At 42.7% G+C, this 20,363-nt stretch overlaps 1 protein-coding gene across 2 annotated transcripts; it reads left to right on the plus strand.

The window, feature by feature from the left end:
* The first annotated feature begins 567 nt into the window (after nt 1-567).
* On the plus strand, nt 568-19,654 carry LOC139207441 (msx2-interacting protein). 2 transcript variants are annotated; one of them, XM_070837167.1, is made up of 15 exons: nt 568-790; nt 2,068-2,382; nt 6,547-7,023; nt 7,226-7,380; nt 7,959-8,159; nt 8,330-8,481; nt 8,571-8,696; nt 8,799-8,912; nt 9,003-9,116; nt 9,204-9,304; nt 9,619-17,014; nt 17,299-17,367; nt 17,480-17,674; nt 17,763-17,921; nt 18,611-19,654. In XM_070837167.1, exons 1-15 carry the CDS (start codon nt 708-710, stop codon nt 18,740-18,742), a joined length of 9,789 nt encoding a protein of 3,262 aa, XP_070693268.1. In that variant the 5' UTR covers nt 568-707; the 3' UTR covers nt 18,743-19,654. The 2 variants fall into 2 exon arrangements, with proteins under 2 accessions (XP_070693268.1, XP_070693275.1); XM_070837174.1 differs by having other exon boundaries at nt 6,550-7,023.
* The last annotated feature ends 709 nt before the right edge of the window (nt 19,655-20,363 follow it).

Genomic DNA, 20,363 nt, shown 5'->3' on the forward strand with positions numbered 1-20,363 from the left:
CAAAAACTCTAAAACTTTATACAGATACAGACTCTGGCCTTTTTCACAGGTGAAACACTTCAAGCTGGAGGAGGTCACATGATCAACAGATCCCCTTATGACAAGATAAGGGGAGCCAAATCCAAATGGTGTGTTTTTACATACGTTTACAGAGAGATGGAGAGAGGACAGTCTTTTCTTGTGGTTTGTCGGTCTGTATGCTCACCAGGGACACATATTTATGTTGAAAAGATATTTTATATATATATATATATACAGTTCATACAGTTAGATATAGTAGGAATAGTTCAACATTTTATGAAATAGTTCAACAACAGTGGAGCATTTATCAGACACAGGCACGTTTACAGATCATAGATCTCCTTTTGTTCTACCTGAGCGTGAATGTACTCCAGTCAATAACCTTTATTACCCAGCAGACATCACCGCAGTGACCCCGCACACAAACCTTGTGCTCACCCTTGTGCTCGCGCAAAATTGACGGGGCCGCGCAGCTCGCACCCCAAACCCATCAGGAGCGAGGCTGGCGCGCGTCCCCGTGCAGGGATCGAGGACGCAGCAGCTAAAGCTAAGCGGACCGCAGGCTGCAGGGCCCACACTGTTCACGGAGTCCACCGTCGTTCATTTTGTTCAGGCGGACCTCCGACCGGGGGGGATTAGAAACGTGCCAGATCATATGTGTGTGAGGGGGGGAAGAAAGGCGCAAGATGGTTCGGGAAACCAGACACCTTTGGGTGGGAAATTTACCCGAACATGTTCGAGAGGAGAAGATTGTGGAGCATTTTAAACGGTGGGTTACGCAAGACGGACCGAGGCAGCCCGCGCTAGGTGCAGCACTATGGTTAGCTAGTGTCGCTGAGTAGCCTGCGACTAATGCTAACACTGCTAACATTAGCTTTTTTTTAAGTTTTACAAGTCGGGGGCTCTCAGATGTGCTGCCTGTGCTGTGTAGCACCACAGCGATATTTCTTAAATAGAAATTTCGGGAATAGTAGCGCTCAAGTGTGAATGTTTACGATTTCAAATATTTGGCTAACTTTTGCTAATGCCAAGATTCGTGGAGCTAGGTCTGTTAGCCACCGAGCTAACACCCAACCAACCAACCATTTTGTGGGAAGTCAAGACGTTTTCATGATCAGCACAAGCCAAACGGCAGCTAACGATAGCAGGTCAAGTAACATTAGATGACTGGTGCTAATTTAGCCGCTGGAAACGTCTCACACACGACGTTATTTCTCTGGTCAGCGGTGATGTTGGAGAAGCATATAAATATTTATGTGCCGATCAGCGAGGCTACCGGGCTGATGATCAAATGTTAGCAAGTTGTTGAGCCGCTTGTCGTCGGTGGCCATCACTCTAACGTTACTTTAACTCTGCTAAGACACTCGTTGTTTCTTCCTAATTTGACCAAGCGCCAAGTAAAATTGCAAACCAGTTTTTGCTCCCGCTCGTAAGCGAGTGCTTCACTTTAAAGAGGGGCAAACAGCGTACACTTGTGTGCTTTACCGTGTTCATTGGAGTAATTTGAAGCCATGTAACGTAATAACATGATGTCTTTGTGAGTTGATACGTTATTTAGAAGCTACTCGAGTAACACATCTGCAACAAAACAATCATTAGGCCATATCCAGTCACAGTTAATGGGAGCTGTTGTAGTACCTCCTTACTAGTGGCTTGGTGGCAGCTGTGTGTGTGAGGATGTGCTTTTTATAGTAGTTTAACGCTGACATTTGTCATGTGTTAGGCCACCGAGGGATGTCTGAACAACACTAGTACTTTTGAAGATGTTTTAAAAACACCAGGCATAAACATCCTGTACAATGCAGACACCATTTAAGACCCATCCATTTTTTCAGACGGTTCGTTCCTGTGTGTCTGGAAAGGAAACATCAGTGGAAATTTGCTTTGGTTAATAACTGATATGAATCATCACTATTGGCGTATGGTATCAGTGCCACTTATGCTCTCGCCAGACTCTGGTATACAGACAAAACAGCTGCACTCAACCCTATTGTTAGGTGGTGTATATGTAATTTCCTGTTTGTTTTCATTGTAATTCCCTCTCAGGTATGGACGTGTGGAAAGTGTTAAAGTGCTGCGGAAACGGGGGTCAGAGGGTGGTGTTGCGGCCTTTGTGGATTTTGTGGATATCAAAAGTGCGCAGAAGGCTCACAATGCTGTCAACAAGATGGGAGACAGGGACCTTCGGACTGACTACAATGAACCTGGGTCAGTCCCTAGTGCTGTTCGGGGCCTTGAAGACAGCTCCCCCTCGAGCAGTCGAGACGTTACAGGATTCTCTAGGGGAACAGTTGGTCCAGTGTTTGGCCCACCTGTGTCCCTTCACACCAGAGAGGGACGTTATGAACGGAGAATAGATGGGTAAGTGGACACGGCCTCCCCTTAAAATCCAGGGGGATCTAGGTATTGGATAGGTGTAAAACCTAAACACATAGAGGGGTTATCCGTGAGGCACAGATGCCTCAAGGGGGTCACACAAAGGTAATTAGGGATCGTTCCACTTTTCATCATAATTGACTCGCCTTTCCCACGGGATCTAAGTAAATTAACTACACATTGTCATTTGGTAAGGTAACTATAATTCAAGGTTTGACATCTGGTTTGGATATTACATCTGTGAGGAATATCCTGGTGAGTTGTGGATTTATTACATTTTGCGGGAAGCTACCTTGGGGAGCTTTTGGATATTTTAAAAACATTTTTCTCCAAAATATGGGATCTAACGTTGATTTTTACTTGGAATCGCTTGAAACTGGAAGTAAATCCCTATTATGAAGGATGTACTTTTCTTTGAAGAATTTATTCAGGTAATATATCTATTACTTTAAGGATCTCCCATCGTGGGTCGTCAATTTTTTTCCGTTTAGCAGCAGCAGCAGCTGATGGTTGGACTACTTTTACCATTTTTTTGCATCTGTGGATACGGCCCGTTCTGGATTACTCATCACAAGGAAGACCGATGTAGTACATGTGTCCTAGGCTCTCTCAGTCGTTTTAGGATGAGATTTACTAGATATAATTAACACCTTTTGTCCCAAACATGGAAGCTATACCAAGAAGACTTTCAAGAACACTGAGGATCCAAACAACCAGCCAGCAAAGTTTGTGGAGCTATTCTTGTTTTGGATCGATGGCCACGAAGACTCATGAAGACCACATAGTTGGGATGTATCCTCCTGGATGTACGTAATACTGATACCCCATGTTGGATGTACTGATGTGAACCCTAGTATGGATAGGTGTAGCTGCGGTTCATTTGGATTACTCAAGTGTGGATGTAACTGTGTAAGGCCTCGGCGAGGAGAAGAGCACTCCAAGTATGTTACAGGGAGCTGAAGACAACTTTTTCAAAGTAACTTGAAATGCTACTACAAAAGATGAAGATTTCCAGTACAAACACCTGATGAGATCCATGGATTGTGGAATTATGTCGTGCCTATAAGCCCATGAGGATTTTATGTGCTGTGGTCATAGTGTCTGTGAGTCTCCAAGCTTGTGTGATGTTAAACTACTTGACATAGACCAGTGGAATACATTTTTGATCAAATTTTTAGCTAAAGCCTAAGTTTTTGGAGCATACTACTTCCTCATACTACAAGACCAGACTGATCCAGTTGGATTTATCTTCCATTCGGGCAACAACTTACAGTGTAGTCAACCTGGAATGCGCTGAATTACCCTGAAGTTCATCATCTTTTTTTTTAAAATCCATATTTATTTATAAAGGTCTTATGTTCCACATTTTTTTACCACATGTCCTGAAATCCATAAAGAGATCCATTTCAGTGATTGTTTTGTTTTTCCCTTTTTCCATCCAGTGAAGAGAATTAAGTAGCCTAATGTGGATTATACATCAACAATCTACTGGCCTGGTGCTCCACAGTATTTGAAGATAACGTGCAGTGCGATTCAAGAGAACCGTTTTTGCCTAATTAGATCAATTGATTTTTCCCCTTGGTTTTTCATTCGGGCTCTCACATTCTGACCACCTAGATTTTATTTGGATTAGTTTCGGTAACTTCTTTTCCAAAAGGTTGGTATTGCTCTGCCCTCTGCATATTTTCTGTCTCTAACCTTCCTTAGTGCCTTGTCTAATATTAGGTTTTGCACTGCTTTCTAGGGAACATATTAATTGGATGAGAGGAAAGATATATATATTTTATAAAATGCACATATAAAATATATATTATGTCATTTCTTAAAATAAGTGCCTCTTTTTTTTCAGCATCACATAAGTACTACAATGTATTGTTTTCACGTTAAATGAATTAATCTAAACTCTGCATGGCATTTTAAATTTCACAATGGTGCTCCTCGATAGAATTGTCCAGTTGAATATTTAAAAGAAATGTTTCATTTTTATTTTTTATTTTTCCTACCAGCAATAGTTCATGAACAGTCAGCCTCTGAAATCAGCTCCACCCAGAGGAGTCAAAAGTGCTCAGTGTTTTTGCAAATGAAAGTCACTGAGAGAAACTGAACAGCATTTCAAAATTGCTGAATACGTGTGTTGGTATGAGTAGATAAACAAAGAAGGTTGTAGCGACTTTCACAGTCTGGGGCGGCTTTGTTTCATGTGACTGTTTATGAATTTACAGTATAGAAAACTGTGCTTGTTAGCAGTTTTGTTGCTCTCAGAAAATGAAACGTCGTTTTAGGCGACTGACAGTTTAGAGATTGGCGCAGCGCCACTGAAGTCGTCCGTATTAGCATTTACTAGAGATGCACCGATTGCAATTTTCATGACCATTTCAATATTTTAGGGTCCTGTCTTACATCCAGTGCACGCCACAGTACAAATATTATTGCTGATTTCCAGTGATGCAGTTGTCACTTTTACCGCCAGCGGTAGTTCTTAAGTTCTTAAAGCAGCAAATCTACTTGAGCAATCTGTGCGTCCACGAGCGTGCTGGTCGTGTGTTCAGGTGCAGTGTTGGCACATTGCTATCTTGAGGCAGCAGAAAGTGATTGTGCCATTGACTAAGAAAAACCTGGGCTAAAGTCAATGGTGCAATATTTGCCTGCTATTTAAAAGGCACATAATGCAGATGGTAAGTTGTGCCTACGTAGGCAAGATCACTGAACTCGTATATAACCCCGGAAGTGCAGCAGTCCCCTTGTATGTAACAAGCAACTTCTTCAACTTGCATAGGACACCATTTCAATAAGAATGCAATGGGAATTGACACTCTGATTCATGTAATTCATATTTCACCTAAAACATACCTATGATTAATTAAGAGACTAAATACAAGGTATTTGTGTGACAGTGGACAAAGTGGAGTTGGACACGCCCTGAATGTGCTTTCACCATGCACTTTAGACCATATTCTATACTTTAAATAGGGCACTTAGTTTTTGTTCCTCCACGGTTAATTTTCTCTTTATAGGTATTACATTCATATCATATAGCTGAGCCAGTTTAGATTTTCACAAATATACTGAAATTCATGAAACTTAGTTTTATTTGAAGAGGAAGGGGAATGATTGCTATGGTGCATTGTTCATGTGCTATTGCTGCAATTCACCCTCCCTCAATTAACCTGGCGATCGGCTCCTCTTTCTTTCCTTTCATGGCAAGTCCCTTGCTCGTAATCCATATTTTTAATTTAACTACGCTCTGAAAGTCAATTGTATTTACAGTTTTAGCTTCTGAGACCATGTCTGTATTAACTGGATTTTTTAAATGGTTTCGTATGTCTGAGTTCTACATTGCAAGTAGAAGCGTGACATCACAGATGACATCACCGCTGTCGTACTCTATTGCACATTTTATGCCTTTTTCATTTATGGTGGTGAACGTCCACACCGCCAATTAGTTTGAGCTTGGTTGTGACGATAGTCGATTACTATGCAGGCAGGTGCGTGCGTGTAAATCAACACAGAATCAACTATATCTGACACTGATCGGCTGGTCAACGGTCGTGGATGATTAAGCTGAAAACCGGTCACCATCTGATCGATCGGTGCATCCCTAGTATTGACAGACAGTGCCAGCATTAGATAGCTCCCATATTGACCCCATTTTGTCTTGAGAAGTCAAATTATTTGGTATCATTTTCTAAACATTGTTGAAATGCTCCTCTTGTACCTAAAACCTTGTAAATTCCCAAATGTCACATTTGATTGAAAAAGTTAAAAATAATTTCTTTAATGTGTATCAGAGTCAGCACTTCTGTCTTCTTAGTTGACAAACTGGAACTCCATAGAAGAGAGCAATGTTTGTTTTTAATGGTAACAAATCAAAAATTGAGAGACAGACTAATGAAGTTTGTCACGGCAAGACTGACAGGATCTGTACATTAAAAATACTGGCACTGGTCTTTATACCAGTATTAAGCTACTTACATTGACCCCACATCTTATTGGGCTGCTCTCAGCTGTGTCTTTGCTGTACTGGCCACTTGGATTGTCACTATTCTGCATTTAGAAACCAAAATGGCTTCAACAGGAAATTGTTTTTTGCCTCTTTGTTTAGAACCATAGTAACTGTTTTTCCATCTCTACCCTGTTCTTATTTCACAGTAGCTCAGAAAGCCGTGAACGTGCATATGACCACAGCCCATATGGACACCATGAGCGCAGTGGCACTTTCGACAGACAGCGCCACTACAACGCTGATTATTACAGAGATCGTTCTATGTTTGCTGCTGCTGGCCCCGGGAGCAGTGCCATTGGGGGAAGCTTTGACGCATCAGACCCACATTTTGACTCTAGGATTCGAGATCCCTTCACTCTGACTAACTCTACACGACGTGACCTATACAGAGATGACAGAGGACGACGTGTTGATAGAACCTACCATCACCGTCGGAGCCGATCATCTCATTCCTCACAGTCAAGACACCCTTCCCCACAACGGACCACAGGACAAACCCCCAAAACTCCTCATTCCCCTAAAAGGGCTCCTTTGTCCCCTGGAAGAGGCCCACAATCTCGATCCCACAGCAGATCTTCAAGCTCTGATTCAGTCAGCAGCACCAGCAGCACGGGCAGTGGCAGGTGTGGCATTTGTTTTTTGTTTTTTTGTGATAGTAATGCTTCATGTTTAATGGGTTTGTTGACTGGATGAATACACTTTGTCAATGGACAAACTATCTACAGGTATTAGCAAATGCTGTGTTGACTTTGACAGGCAAATGTCAAATCACTGTTCTCTCCTTTTCTGACTTCTTTTTTTTTTTTACATCTTTTGTGACATCAGCGATTCAAACAGCAGCTCAAGTGATGGATCTCGCGCACGCTCTGTGCAGTCGTCGGCCACTCATGCACCTCCTCAGTCTTCTATGGGGCTGGACTCAGATGAGCCACGCAGAAGCTTTGGAATTAAAGTGCAAAACCTGCCAGTGCGCTCCACAGGTGAGTTTCTACATGGTTCACAAGTTTCAAGTCGGGTTGTAAAAGAGTCACTTGAGCAATTAATTTTGGCGGAAGTGAAACGGCAAAATTTCAAACATGATCCAAGTCAAAGTTAAAGAGATCATTTGACCATGTTCAGAGAGTTTTGGGCTAATATTTCTAGCAAATAAATAAATAATAAAATAGTATTTATTACTCTATTTCACCTTTTCAAGTCTATTTCATGTTTAGAATGCTGTACTAAATAAAATATATAATAAATAGGCTAAATGTCAGCTAGAAGTTATCTTCCAAAATCAATCAAATTTGTCTTAATAGTTGCTTCATTATAGTTGCACATATATTCACTGTTATTTGGTGATTGGGAGTCAGTAATTTTGGATATGAGCCCACTGGTATACAGGTCACTCTGTTTGTTATATTTCCACAGATGCACTCATGCCAGTTTACTGTTGTAATTGTTGCAAAGATTCCCAGACCTTTATTAGGATTTTTGATTCTTTGGAAAATCTGTCGTTCGCAGTAGTCTTAATGGAAATGGACATTGGATTGTAATCTTTTTGTTTCTCCCTCTGCAGACACAAGTTTAAAAGATGGACTTTTCCATGAATTCAAGAAACATGGAAAAGTGACCTCAGTGCAGATCCACGGAGCATCCGAAGACCGCTATGGTTTGGTGTTCTTTAGACAGCAAGAGGATCAAGAGAAAGCCCTCACTGTCTCCAAAGGAAAGCTGTTCTTTGGCATGCTGATTGAAGTTACTGCCTGGAATGGTCCTGGTAAGTGATGACACATACAAAACAGTATTGTGATGATGCTTGGTGCCAACAAATGAATTCAGCAACCATTATTTCATAGACTGTATGTTTTTGTTCTGGTGTTGGAGAATATGAGGTTGATATTGAGCAGCATGTCAGTATTATTAATGATAACCCCCCCCCCCCCTCAGAAACGGAGAGTGAAAATGAGTTCAGGCCCTTGGATGGACGGATTGATGAGTTCCACCCAAAGGCCACAAGGACACTATTTATAGGCAACCTTGAGAAGACCACCAGTTATCAACAACTCCTTGACATTTTTCAACGCTTTGGAGAAATTGTGGTATGCTACCATTTGACTGCATGTTGATAAGTTTGTATATTTTACATTTGATAAGGGTTTTAATTGCTTAATTGTGTTTTCTCCTCAAGGACATTGACATTAAGAAAGTAAATGGAGTTCCCCAGTATGCCTTTGTGCAATATTCTGATATTGCCAGTGTCTGCAAGGCCATAAAGAAGATGGATGGAGAATATCTGGGGAGCAACAGACTAAAGGTAGTGTTTTTACATTAAACAGTGGTAACACTTCCATTCTGTGTAGATTTTCTATTTAATGTATTTTGTCTATAATATTCATGTTTTCTCTTCACCTTGAAGCTTGGGTTTGGGAAAAGTATGCCCACTACGTGTGTTTGGCTAGACGGTTTGGCAACCAGTATTACAGAGCAATACCTCACACGGCATTTCTGTCGCTATGGACATGTAGTAAAGGTAAGACTTTATATTTTCTCTTGCCAAAGATTTGCAGCTTTTGATTATTTCAACGCTGAGTGTTTTTCAAAATGTACCTTTGTTTTTTAGGTTGTTTTTGATAGATTGAAAGGGATGGCCCTTATCTTGTACAACAACACAGACTTTGCTCAGGCAGCTGTAAGGGAGACTAAAGGTTGGAAGATTGGTGGCAATAAAATCAAGGTAAACGACCGCAATTGTTGGGTTGATTATTTTCCATGCATGCATTATGTGTATGCATTTTAACAACTTTTTTTTTATCAATGAAAGGTGGATTTTGCAAGTCAAGAGAGTCAGATGGCATTCTACAGATCTATGCAGGCATCTGGTCAAGACATTAGAGACTTCTATGAAATCCCTCCTGAACGACGGTAAATTGCCCATATTGCTAATTCTATGCAATTGATAACGTCTACAACTAAATATGTTTTTTAAAATGTCACAAATTTGTCAATTAATAGAATTAATGTATTAATTTAAGATTGCTATTTTGAACAGTTCTTTCAAATGAAATTAATAAAATAAAAAATGCATGATGATCTTTAGAACCACAGTTCTATTGCAATGAGCTAGCAAGCACTTCTTCTCAATCTGGAGCTGACAGTGCAGTTTTATTTAAAATGATGAATTATGCAGGTTAACAAAATTTATGACTTTTCTCTTTTTTTCTCCATTCACTCTACAGAGACGAACGCAGACCTCCATACCATGAATTTTCAGCAGAAAGGGCTTACTATGAGAATATAAGAACCCCTGGCCTCTATCCAGAGGATGCTCGAAGAGACTATGCTGCTCGCAGCAGAGAACGTTTTCCTGAGCTGGAACACTATCAGGGGGATCACTTTGATCCACGTTATCACGAAGACCCAAGAGACTACCGGGACTACAGAGACCCCTTTGAACAAGACATCCGAAAATACACATATATTCAGAGGGAAAGAGAAAGGGAGCGTGAACGTTTTGAGGCTGACCGCAGCAGGTGGAGCCCTTCCCACCCAAGGCGACCTATTACTCCTACAGTATCGCCTTCACCATCTGAGCGTGCTCCCAGAGACTCCGAGCGACGGGTTTACAGCCAGTCCTCTGAGCGAAGTGGGAGTGTGAGCTCAGTGTCACCACCACACTTTGACAAATCTGAAAAGAGTCTGCTGGAGCATGCCTCGAAGAGTGACAAGAGTGAGAAAAGCGAGAAGAGCAGTCAACCAGACCGACTGGCAGTTGCTGAGAAAACCAAACGTGCAAAACGAAAAGAGAAAGGTGACAAAGACAAAACTGAGAAGATTAAATCGAGGAAAGCAAAGGGGCAATCTCCATCCAATCCACTACCTGAAACAGAGCTTGAGACTGGTTTTGATGGGTCTGGAAGAGGAAGGGGATTGGATCAAGATGCTCATGAGAGGCAGAAATGTAAAAGTGATGGTGATTCTCTTACTGGAACTTTGTCAACTGCTCATCATGACTCTGTTAAAAGTGAAAGATCTGAAATGAGTAAAGGTGAGAATTCAGATTTGGATGGGAAAAATCGACTCAAGAAACATCTCAAGTCTGATATTGGAAATGATGGGAAAGATTCATCAGTAGATTCAGATCGCCTAGCAAGAAAAAGGCGCTTTGCTGAGTCTGGTGGAAGGACTATTCGCCAGAAAAGAAACCGACATGAGGAGGACGACAGTGTTCAGTCCTCTGACTGTGGTACTAGTACCACATATTTGAAAGAGCCAGACACTGACAAACATAAAGATTCTCAACGAAGAGATTCAAAACTCAAAAATGATAAAAGTGGCACTCAGAAGGATGGGCAAGAGGACCTGAGAGGGAAATCCGAGGGATCTTTGGACCCACTGGAGTCAAAACGACACCCAGGGCACACTTCATCCAGAAGGTTTTCACATGAGGGGATTACAGAGCAAAGCAGTGTAAGAGAACAAGAACATCATGCTGCTTTCAAATTCGGTACTCAGGATGCTGACACTGACAAAAGTGCTAAGAACAAGGAAGACCATGTTGACATTGACCTCTCTCAGAGTTACCGCAAGCAAATGGAGCAAAATAGACGGATGCACCAGCAGCAACAGCAGCGTGAGTCTGACAAACCTGACAAACCAGGAAGTCCACAAGGAAGTGAAACTGAGGACTTGGAACATCGCAGTCTTGTGCATGAAGTTGGTAAACCACCTGAAGATGTCACAGATAATTTCCCGTCTCACAAACTAAAGAAACTCGACCAATTTGACTCTGACTCAGGGATGAAGAGGGAGCGTGTCTACAGGAGCTTCAGACAGAAAAGTGAAGATCCTGATTGGAGCAACACCTCCTCCCCAGGACATCAGCACTTCCCTCATCATGCAGAGGAGGACTTTGTGGACCCTTCTCAGAAAGAGTTCAGTAGAAATGAGGAAAAAGTCCACCCAGATCTGGAGTTATTAGTCAAAAGGACACACAACACACAGGTAAACAAGCCAAACACTCCTTTACTTAGTGTGGAGGAGGAGCAACAAAAAAGATGGGAGAGCAGAGTGAAACAAGACTTGCTACCTGATCTGAATTTTTCTAGAAGTCTAGGTAAAAACATTCACAATCGCAAGCGTTTGGAATATGGCGTTTGGCATGACTTGGAGCCTGGGGAAGTGCGATCTGACCCGGAGGAGGACAGAGAGACCAAACCCCACTCTCCTGTGCCCTCAACATCGATCCCTTTTCCTGAGAGGCCGAGGGTTGACAGGTTTTCAGACCCCAAACTAGCACATCTTGAAAGGAACAAATTCTACTCCTTTGCACTTGACCAGACCATCACACCTGATACAAAGGCTCTGCTTGAACGTGCAAAATCTCTCTCATCTTCCAGAGAAGATAACTGGTCATTTTTAGATTATGATTCTCACTTTGCAAGTTTGCGTAACAGAAAGGATACTGAGAAGGTAGAATCAACCCCACGACCCACACCCTCCTGGTACATGAAAAAGAAAAAGATTAGAAGTGGATCTGAAGACAAACTTGATGAAAGGAAGGAGGAGCCTAAGCCAGAGGAACAGGAACGCAGGGAACTATTCGCCTCCCGCTTCCTTCACAGCCCCGTCTTTGAACTTGACTCTAGACGACTTCAACACTTGGAACGCAAGCATGAAGATCCGGAGCTTACACAAAACCAGCAACCTGGTCAGCAAGGGACAGTAGATGGTGAACTTGACTCAGAACCAGTTGTCCTTTTCCATAGTCGTTTTTTGGAACTCACGCGACTACAACAACAGAAGAATAAAACCCAACAGCTCCAAGAGGCTAAAAGAGACGCAATGCTCACGGACGAGAATAAAGTGGAAAAAGCACCTGTTCAAGAGCAACAAGCTTTGCAGTCCCCTGAAACGACAGATCAGACCATCATGGAGCCAGAAATTAAACCCATCAGTCCTGCTGAAGAGATTATTTCTGAACCCCGACTCACACCTACTTCTGTCATCCAGACTGTGGTCAAGGACTTTCCCCCACCAGAGGAGAAATGTGTTGTGCTAAATCCAGTTCCCGCTCCTTATCCCCCTGTGTCTTTCATAAAGGAAGAGATCAAGGAAGAGGTAAAAGAAAATGAACCTGCTGCACCCGTGCACCACCCACCAACTCAGACGTCATCTGATTCTGAACCTGCACCAATAGCAGCACCTGAACCCAATTACTTAATGGATGGATGTAAACTTTCTCCATCTGAAAGGAAATTGGATAATGTTAGTGAGGATGTAAAACCTGCTTCTACAGAAAAACCACCCTGCCGTGATTCACATGATGAGTTTGTTGGCAGTACAGAAGCAGAGGTAGATCCTGAGACAACACAACCAGAAGTGCCCGAAGCCACTAGTCCAATACAAACTAGTCTTGCAGAGGAAGTTGATATAGTAAAGAAAGAGACCCATTCCACTTGTAAAGCAGTAGCAGAGCCTGAGGGAGAGAAGAAACCTCAAGTTGGTAAAGTACAGATGCCTGTTGATGACACAAGTAATGAGCCAGTTTCACTTCAGAAAGAGCATAAAATAAAAGAAATGAAAAATAAAAAGGGCAAACAATCTCCTGCTCAGGTTGCTTCAGTTTCCATCATATCTACCTCTGGTTCTGAGAAACAAGCAACACGCAAGAGTGAGCGAATTGACAAAGAGAAACTGAAACGTGGATCATCCCCAAGAGCTGAATCAAAGTCCACAGGCAAATCTCCAATTCATGGATCAGATCCTGATATGTTGGAGCAGAGCATATCAGTAGGCCGAGCCAGACGAAGAAATGTTAAATCTGTGTATGCCACCCCAGTTGAAGATGATGCGCCAGCTCGTTCTGGAAAGGAAATGACAGAGTCACCACGATCTGCACGAAAGCGAGGCACCGACAAAGATGCAACACAACAAAATGTTGAACAAGATCCACCTGCTCCAACCCCTGTAACTAAACGCGGCCGCCCTCCCAAGAATCGCAGACAAGGTGATGAGAGCGCAACAGTTAAAGTCGAAAAACCAAAAATGGACAAAGACACAGATTCAAATGAATCAGAAAGTGGTGAACGAATTCCAAGAGTGTCAAAAGGGAAAACATCCCCGCATGGCACAAAGAGTTCATCGAATCAGATGTCCACAGTCCTAGGATCTGGATCAACAAGGAAGGGGGAAAAAACTGAGGTGGCTGAAGATGACTATCAGGAAATGGATTTCGTTGATGAAGATTCCTTGGCTGTGCAAGATTCATCAAGCTCATGTAAAGAAGATTCATCAATAAAAGTTGACCAAAAGAAAGAGGAGAAAGACAAACAAGGAAGAGAATTTGGCAGAGATAAAGATGCTGTACATGAAAAGGCTTGTGAGGGTAAATCAAATGGGAAAGAGACAGATTCCCCAGTTGCGGAAGAGAAACCCACCTCAGAGAGAGAAAGGGTTGTTAGAGGAAAAAACAAGTTGACAAGGAATCCTAAGTCTCCTGTGCTCAAGAACCTCAAAATCAGACTTAATGTCACTGAGGTAAAAGATCTTCTCCAGTTAGGGGATGACGAGCTTGGGAATCAAGAGGATTCTTCAAAAAAGTTGAGACCTGGTGACCACAGTGAAAATGTTTCAAAGTGCACTAATGCTAACAGAGGAGAATCCAACAATGAAGAAAAGGAAAATGCCACTTTGGAAAGAAAAGAGCTGGATACACCAATTAACTTAATTTCACAGGAGATGGAATTGGAGCAGGCAGTAGAGAACATTGCTAAACTCACAGATCCAGCTTTTCCAGCAGAACCACAGACACCACCTGTCCCACATACAGATGTAAAAAGTGACCCAGAGGAAGAAAAACCCTCTAATCCTGCCAGTGAGACAGAACTCATGGCTGCTATTGACTCAATAACTGCTGAGGAAGCAAGTGTATCTTTAACCCAAGTGCCTCCACAAAGTACAGATGTAGCTTCAGAAGCTGAGATGCAAGACTTCATTCAGCCTACCAAGGAAGATGGACCTGAAACCAATACACCTGCCATACAGGGGGAGCCTGTCTTCCCAGCCACACCAAAAAAGGGCACCAAGGGAAGACCTAAAACACCCAAACGTCCTAAAGGCCAAAAGCAAGTAAGAAAAGATGTAAAGGAAGGACATTCAGTAAGTGAGGAACTGACAGCTCCTTTAGCAGATTCTACAGCTTCCAGTGTAAAGATTATTCCTGAAACGACTCCATCAGCAGCAACTGCTGCTGTTATCACTCCTACTACTTGGAAGCCAGAACCTGAGCCTTCAGCTGTCAAGGCTACAGATGTAAGCGCAGAGTCAGAGTCCTCTCCTGAAGCACACATTCAACATCTCAAATCTGTAAACCCCCAGTCCAAGAGTCCAATATGCCCAAAGCCTCAGCAGGTGCCCCCTGAGTGCATCTCACCATCTCTGTCTCCACTAGCTAACAGGCCAAATATTAGACCCATTCAGACAGCTAGAATTCCTGTTTCCCCACCAGATTGGCGCCACCAAGCTAAAGACACAGGAGTCTCCTCTTCATCTGTCATGCCATTGACATCCAAGGAAAACCAGCCTTTACCCTCAGACCCTGAAAACATGGATATTGATCATGGCACAAGTGACTTGAGACAGATTCTAATGAAACACAAAAATATTTCACTTTCAGGCAGTAGTTCTATTCCTAGTAACCTTCTCACTCTGCGAGAACAAAACCCCTCTGAGACTCCATCTGCTGTGCCAAATAAGTCGCCACTACCAGATAGTAGAATGCCAGCTCACCCAGCCCCACCAATTGTTCGACCTCCAGCCTCACTACCATCTCCTGAGACAAAGTCTGTGATCTCTGTGATTGCATCCACTGCAACGTCTGTTATCAGCCGTGTTTGCAACCCTCCTGAGCCCGAGGACAAAGTAAACATGAACATTGCAAATCCTTGTGTGGACATGGCTGTACCCAAACCAACCTATAGGTCTAGCAAAGACGATACTGGATCATACCATGGACCATCTATTGGTGATGAAGGTGGAAGTGCTGGACGCTTCATTGTTGAGAGCCCCACTCTTGGTACAGGATCCTGCTCAGGTCTGAGAGTAAATACATCTGAAGGAGTGGTGGTGTTGAGCCACTCAGGCCAGAAAACAGAGGGACCGCAGAGGATTAGTGCAAAGATAAGTCAGATCCCACAAGCAACAGCAGGGGACATGGAATCTCAGCAGTTAGTCTCCATGCCTCAGATAAAACAGGAAATGTATAGCCATTCTCATTCAGGACTTCAGAAGGGGCCTTCATCGCAGACGGATCATGTGCATCCTGGCAAGATGCAGTCAACTTTGTCCTCTATTAAACAAGAAGCCACTGGTTTGGAAAAGATGGAATCCACCTACCAGTCTGGACCTCAAGGAGTAGTGAAGCGTCTCACGCAGGGCAACCAGCAAGTAATGAGTTACCATCAAGAGTATATGCCAATGAAACATCAAAAGAAAATGGAAAGTGCTGATCCTCACAGTACAGATGGAGCTAAACCACCTTGGACCTCTGCTATAAGTCCTGCGATAAGCCCCCATTTGCCCTCTCCACCTGGCAACCATGTAGGTTTTGTTACAGCGGGTGGTGACAGAGCTCCCTCGCATATCAGCGGGGTGAAACAGGAACCACGATCACCTCGTAAGTCAGGTCATCCACACTCTCCATTTACCAAAGTGTCCTCACCCATTGGGTCCTCTTCACCCAAGGGCATACCAGTGATGTTGTCCACTGGCCTTCCCGCCATGCAGCAGTTTATTACTGGTGTACATCATCCAGAGCAGTCCGTCATCATGCCACCTCACAGTGTTCCTGGAGGCTTGGGACGGATGTCTCCTCATCGTGTTACCCAATCAATTCCAGTGGGGCATCTCGTCCAGGGAGATGTTCGGGTTAATACTCCACCTCTCTCTGTGATGAGCTATGGGATGCACAGTGAGTCTCTTGCCTCTCCCTGGTCTGGTCCCATGCAGACACGGCCCACCTCACCCCAGGCTGTTGGCAGGGACAAGGTTCTCAAGGTAAATCCTGGTTCTTTGAGGAGTCACGAGGGGGAGCAGGATGAAGCCAGACGCTTCCACCAGGCTCAAGGAAGACAATCTGCCACGCCTCTAAAACCAGAGACTATGCAGTCAGATCCTCGCGGGCCTTTGCGGAATAGTGTCCCGCTAGAAACATACATGGCACAAAGAGAGATGCGTGTGCTCTTGCACCAGCAGGGAGAGCGCATGGCCACCGAACCTCATACTGGACACATTCAAGAGACACTTCCCCCCTCTTCAGCACCCTCCAGCCTACCCATATCCCTGTCTCCAAGAGCACACGTTTTATCTAAAGGTGTGTCTGAGAAGGATATAGCAAAGTCATTAGAGGCTAAGAGGCCACATTCCCCTCTTCCTAAAGATGGATTGATGGGGATCCGACAATCTGGGCAAGCAATGGCGTCTCCCCAGAGAGTTCAGCTAATAACACCTGGACCTAGTAGCTCATTTCCAGAGTACTCTGGGATGTACTCGAACCCAAGAGGCATCCATTCTCAAATACCAGAGACGTCTCCTGTTGGACTTAACCAGCCACCACTGAGTGTCACACCAACCATGGTGAGTTCACTGCTTCTAACACTCCGGTTTATTAGATACACTTAGCTAAATCTAATGCAGTGTAAAGGAAAAGCCCTATAATAAATCCTCCCTTCATGAAGGTCTTTGTTGAAACTGTTTTAAGAGAGGTGTTGATTCAACTGTGTGGTCAAGTGCTGTTTAATTTTCCTAATATTCAGTCTAACCCTCATAATAAACTGGCCAACTGAGTGTAGATGCAAACATGGATCTTCATTTCACAGAAACTGTTCATGAGACAATACACTATTCTCTCCCATCCTCAGGGTGCAGACCTCCAGGCAAAACCAGATGGCAAGATGACGCAGCCTGTTAATATGGTGCAGCTGCTCACGGTAAGACGAACCTCATCACAGCAGTTAAAATTGTGTTAAGGGTCGTTGGTCTGAACAAGAGTTGACTTTATGTGACACACTCCTCCTTTTGTTTTGCCTCATATTTGAACAGAAATACCCTATTGTGTGGCAAGGCCTGCTGGCACTGAAGAATGACACAGCTGCAGTCCAGTTGCATTTTGTCTGTGGCAACAAAGCTTTGGCTCATCGATCACTGCCTCTACAAGAAGGAGGCGCACTGCTTAGGATTGTCCAGAGAATGAGGCTGGAGGCTTCACAATTGGAGAGTGTAGCTAGAAGAATGACGGTACGTGTCTTGTGTTTTGCTCCTGTTGACTGATTTTTCTGTTTCATTAAATTGCTGCTAACAACACTTCTCTTCTTTCCCTCTACAGGGCGACAGTGACTTCTGTCTTCTCCTCGCTCTGCCATGTGGACGAGATCAAGACGATGTCCTAAACCAAACTCAAGCTCTTAAGGCTGCTTTTATCAACTACTTGCAGACAAAGTTGGCTGCAGGTATCATCAATATCCCCAACCCAGGTTCCAATCAGGTAAGACATGACTACTTATATGTGTGAAGCGTTTTCCTAAAACCATTATTTTTGGTTTTTAAAGATTAATAATTTGATTGCGGATGCGCCTCAAAGCTGTGCTTTGCTGTGAGTGCCTGAATGATTTATTTCTGTTGGCAACATGCTTGTACCAATGGTGTGTGAATATGAACGTAATATTAAGGCAGTTTGAGTGGTCACAAAAAATTTAAAAGGTGTGCTATCCATTTTCCACTTACCACTGATTAATCTAGAGAAAATAATCATAACTGACATTCAGATTGGCCCCTGATTATCTGCCCCTTTTTGTATTTTAATTAACAGATTTCAGGGTGTCTGTTTCCTTAATTTTAAGTGACATTGAAAGAGGGCACACAGTGGTTCCGCTATGAGGCTAAAATATAGTGCAGGTTTATAAGACTTAAAAATATCTGACCTAATTTTAAGTACACAATAAGTGACTAATTTTCGCAGTGTAGCAGTTTACACTGGCTCAGCCTGAGGTGAAGCTAAAACTACCCTGAAGTGGGGAGGGCTTTGTTTCCATAGCAACAGGCTAAGTCACTTAAGTGAAATAAGTCTGGTTTAATCTTGCTTCATAAAACATCCCTCTGGTACCAAAGCGGTTTCTTTTCTGTTACCTCACATGCCTAATTGATGCCTAATTGATGCCTTCTTTGTCTTCCCAGCCGGCCTATGTGCTACAGATTTTCCCACCATGCGAGTTTTCAGAGAGCCACCTCTCCCAGCTCGCCCCAGACCTTCTCAACAGGATCTCCAGCATCTCGCCACACCTCATGATTGTCATCACCTCTGTGTAACCTTCTGACCCGCTGGGAACCGTCCCATCGATGGATGTTCTCGCTGATGAGCCTCAGGAAACCAGAGGAATAGTTTGTTTTTTTTCCTGGACACAATGGGAATGTGTAGGATGTACCCTATCAACTCTTTTTGCTTTTTTCCATCGATATTTTTATTTTTTTGCTTTTGTCACTCTGGTGTTTTTGTCCTCCTCAAAAAACTCAGGGATGGACCAAACCAGAATCAGTCTTATTTGACCATTTCTCTGCTGTATTTCTATTTATTGGAGTTTTATTTTAATGTTCGGAGATGCTCTGAAGAAAAAAAATCAGGATGTTTGAACAAGAATTAGTGACTTATCTGGGTGGCCTTTTTTCTTTCATCTGTCTTTTATTGATTGTCATATTCATTTCTTCACCAGAGAGGATCATAGAAGCTGTTGTACTGCAATGGCTAAAGACATTTCAACGTGTAATTTTAAACAATTATGTACAGACTTCCTCCCCCAGGCTTTCTTTAGAGGAGGAAGAACAACCTGTAAAAGTATGGAGACCCTGTAGAGGACCACGTTCGTTTAACAGTTCCTTTAATTCCACCAGCTCTGCTCATTTTCTCACACTACTGAAGCAGTTACACCTCCGGCACCTGCCTTTTGCATTGAACGAGCTACAGTATGATTTGGGAGTTTTTGAATACAGGACTTTGTAAATATTTTAAATATTTAAACTTTGACAATGGAACTTGGAGAACTTGACAGAAATTTGAACTCTGGGACATGCCAGAAATGCAGGGTGTGGAAATTTAGATGGATATCCTTGATTTTTGGGTGTAAATACTTGTAACACAAGAAGGTTGGCAAACTCTCACGAGGAGTCTGCTGATGGCACTTCATATTTTGTAACTCAAATAAAACAAACTCCAGAAAACTTGAATATTTAAGATATAATCCTTTTATTTTTTTATATCATGTGTTATTTGGCAAGAATGTTCATTTTTAATGAGCTAAACTTTCATGTCTGACTTCACTAATTTTAATATTCAGGACCTGGAATTTAATAAAAACAAGGTTACACAAACTTCGTACCATACAACAAAGGCTTCAGTAAACAGACAGGGTTGTTAATAGTCTGCTGAGTGCTAATGGGAAATATTAAAACATTTTATCATTAAATCAAGTGGTGATTGACCAGCACACTAACAGCAAATTATACAACATTTTGCATATAATTTGAAAACAGAAGTGGCAGTGGAGTTATACCTCAGTTGTGAAAGTGTCACATTCATATATAAAAACAACTGCGTGGCTGTTTTTGATGTGGGGCTGTAACCAACAGTCATTTTCATTGTCTATTATTTTCTGGAATTGATTTGTAGTATGGTCTAGAAAAATGTCAAGAGGTTCTCAAGATGATCCCCTTACATGCTTTTATTTGTCCAACTACATTCAATTTACTGTCAGAGGAGTAAAGAAACCAGAAAATACTCAAATTTAAAAAGCTTGAATAAGAGAATTTTGACTTTTCATTTTTGGTAGAAAATAGAACAAGGGGAAATGCCACAGATAATACATATATGCATTATCACTACATATGTGGTATGATGTCGTTACGGCTCCAGGGGGAGCTGTTGGAAATCTGATGG

The sequence above is a fragment of the Pempheris klunzingeri genome, chromosome 2 (assembly GCF_042242105.1).
Source record: "Pempheris klunzingeri isolate RE-2024b chromosome 2, fPemKlu1.hap1, whole genome shotgun sequence".
In the NCBI taxonomy this organism is placed as follows: domain Eukaryota; kingdom Metazoa; phylum Chordata; class Actinopteri; order Acropomatiformes; family Pempheridae; genus Pempheris; species Pempheris klunzingeri.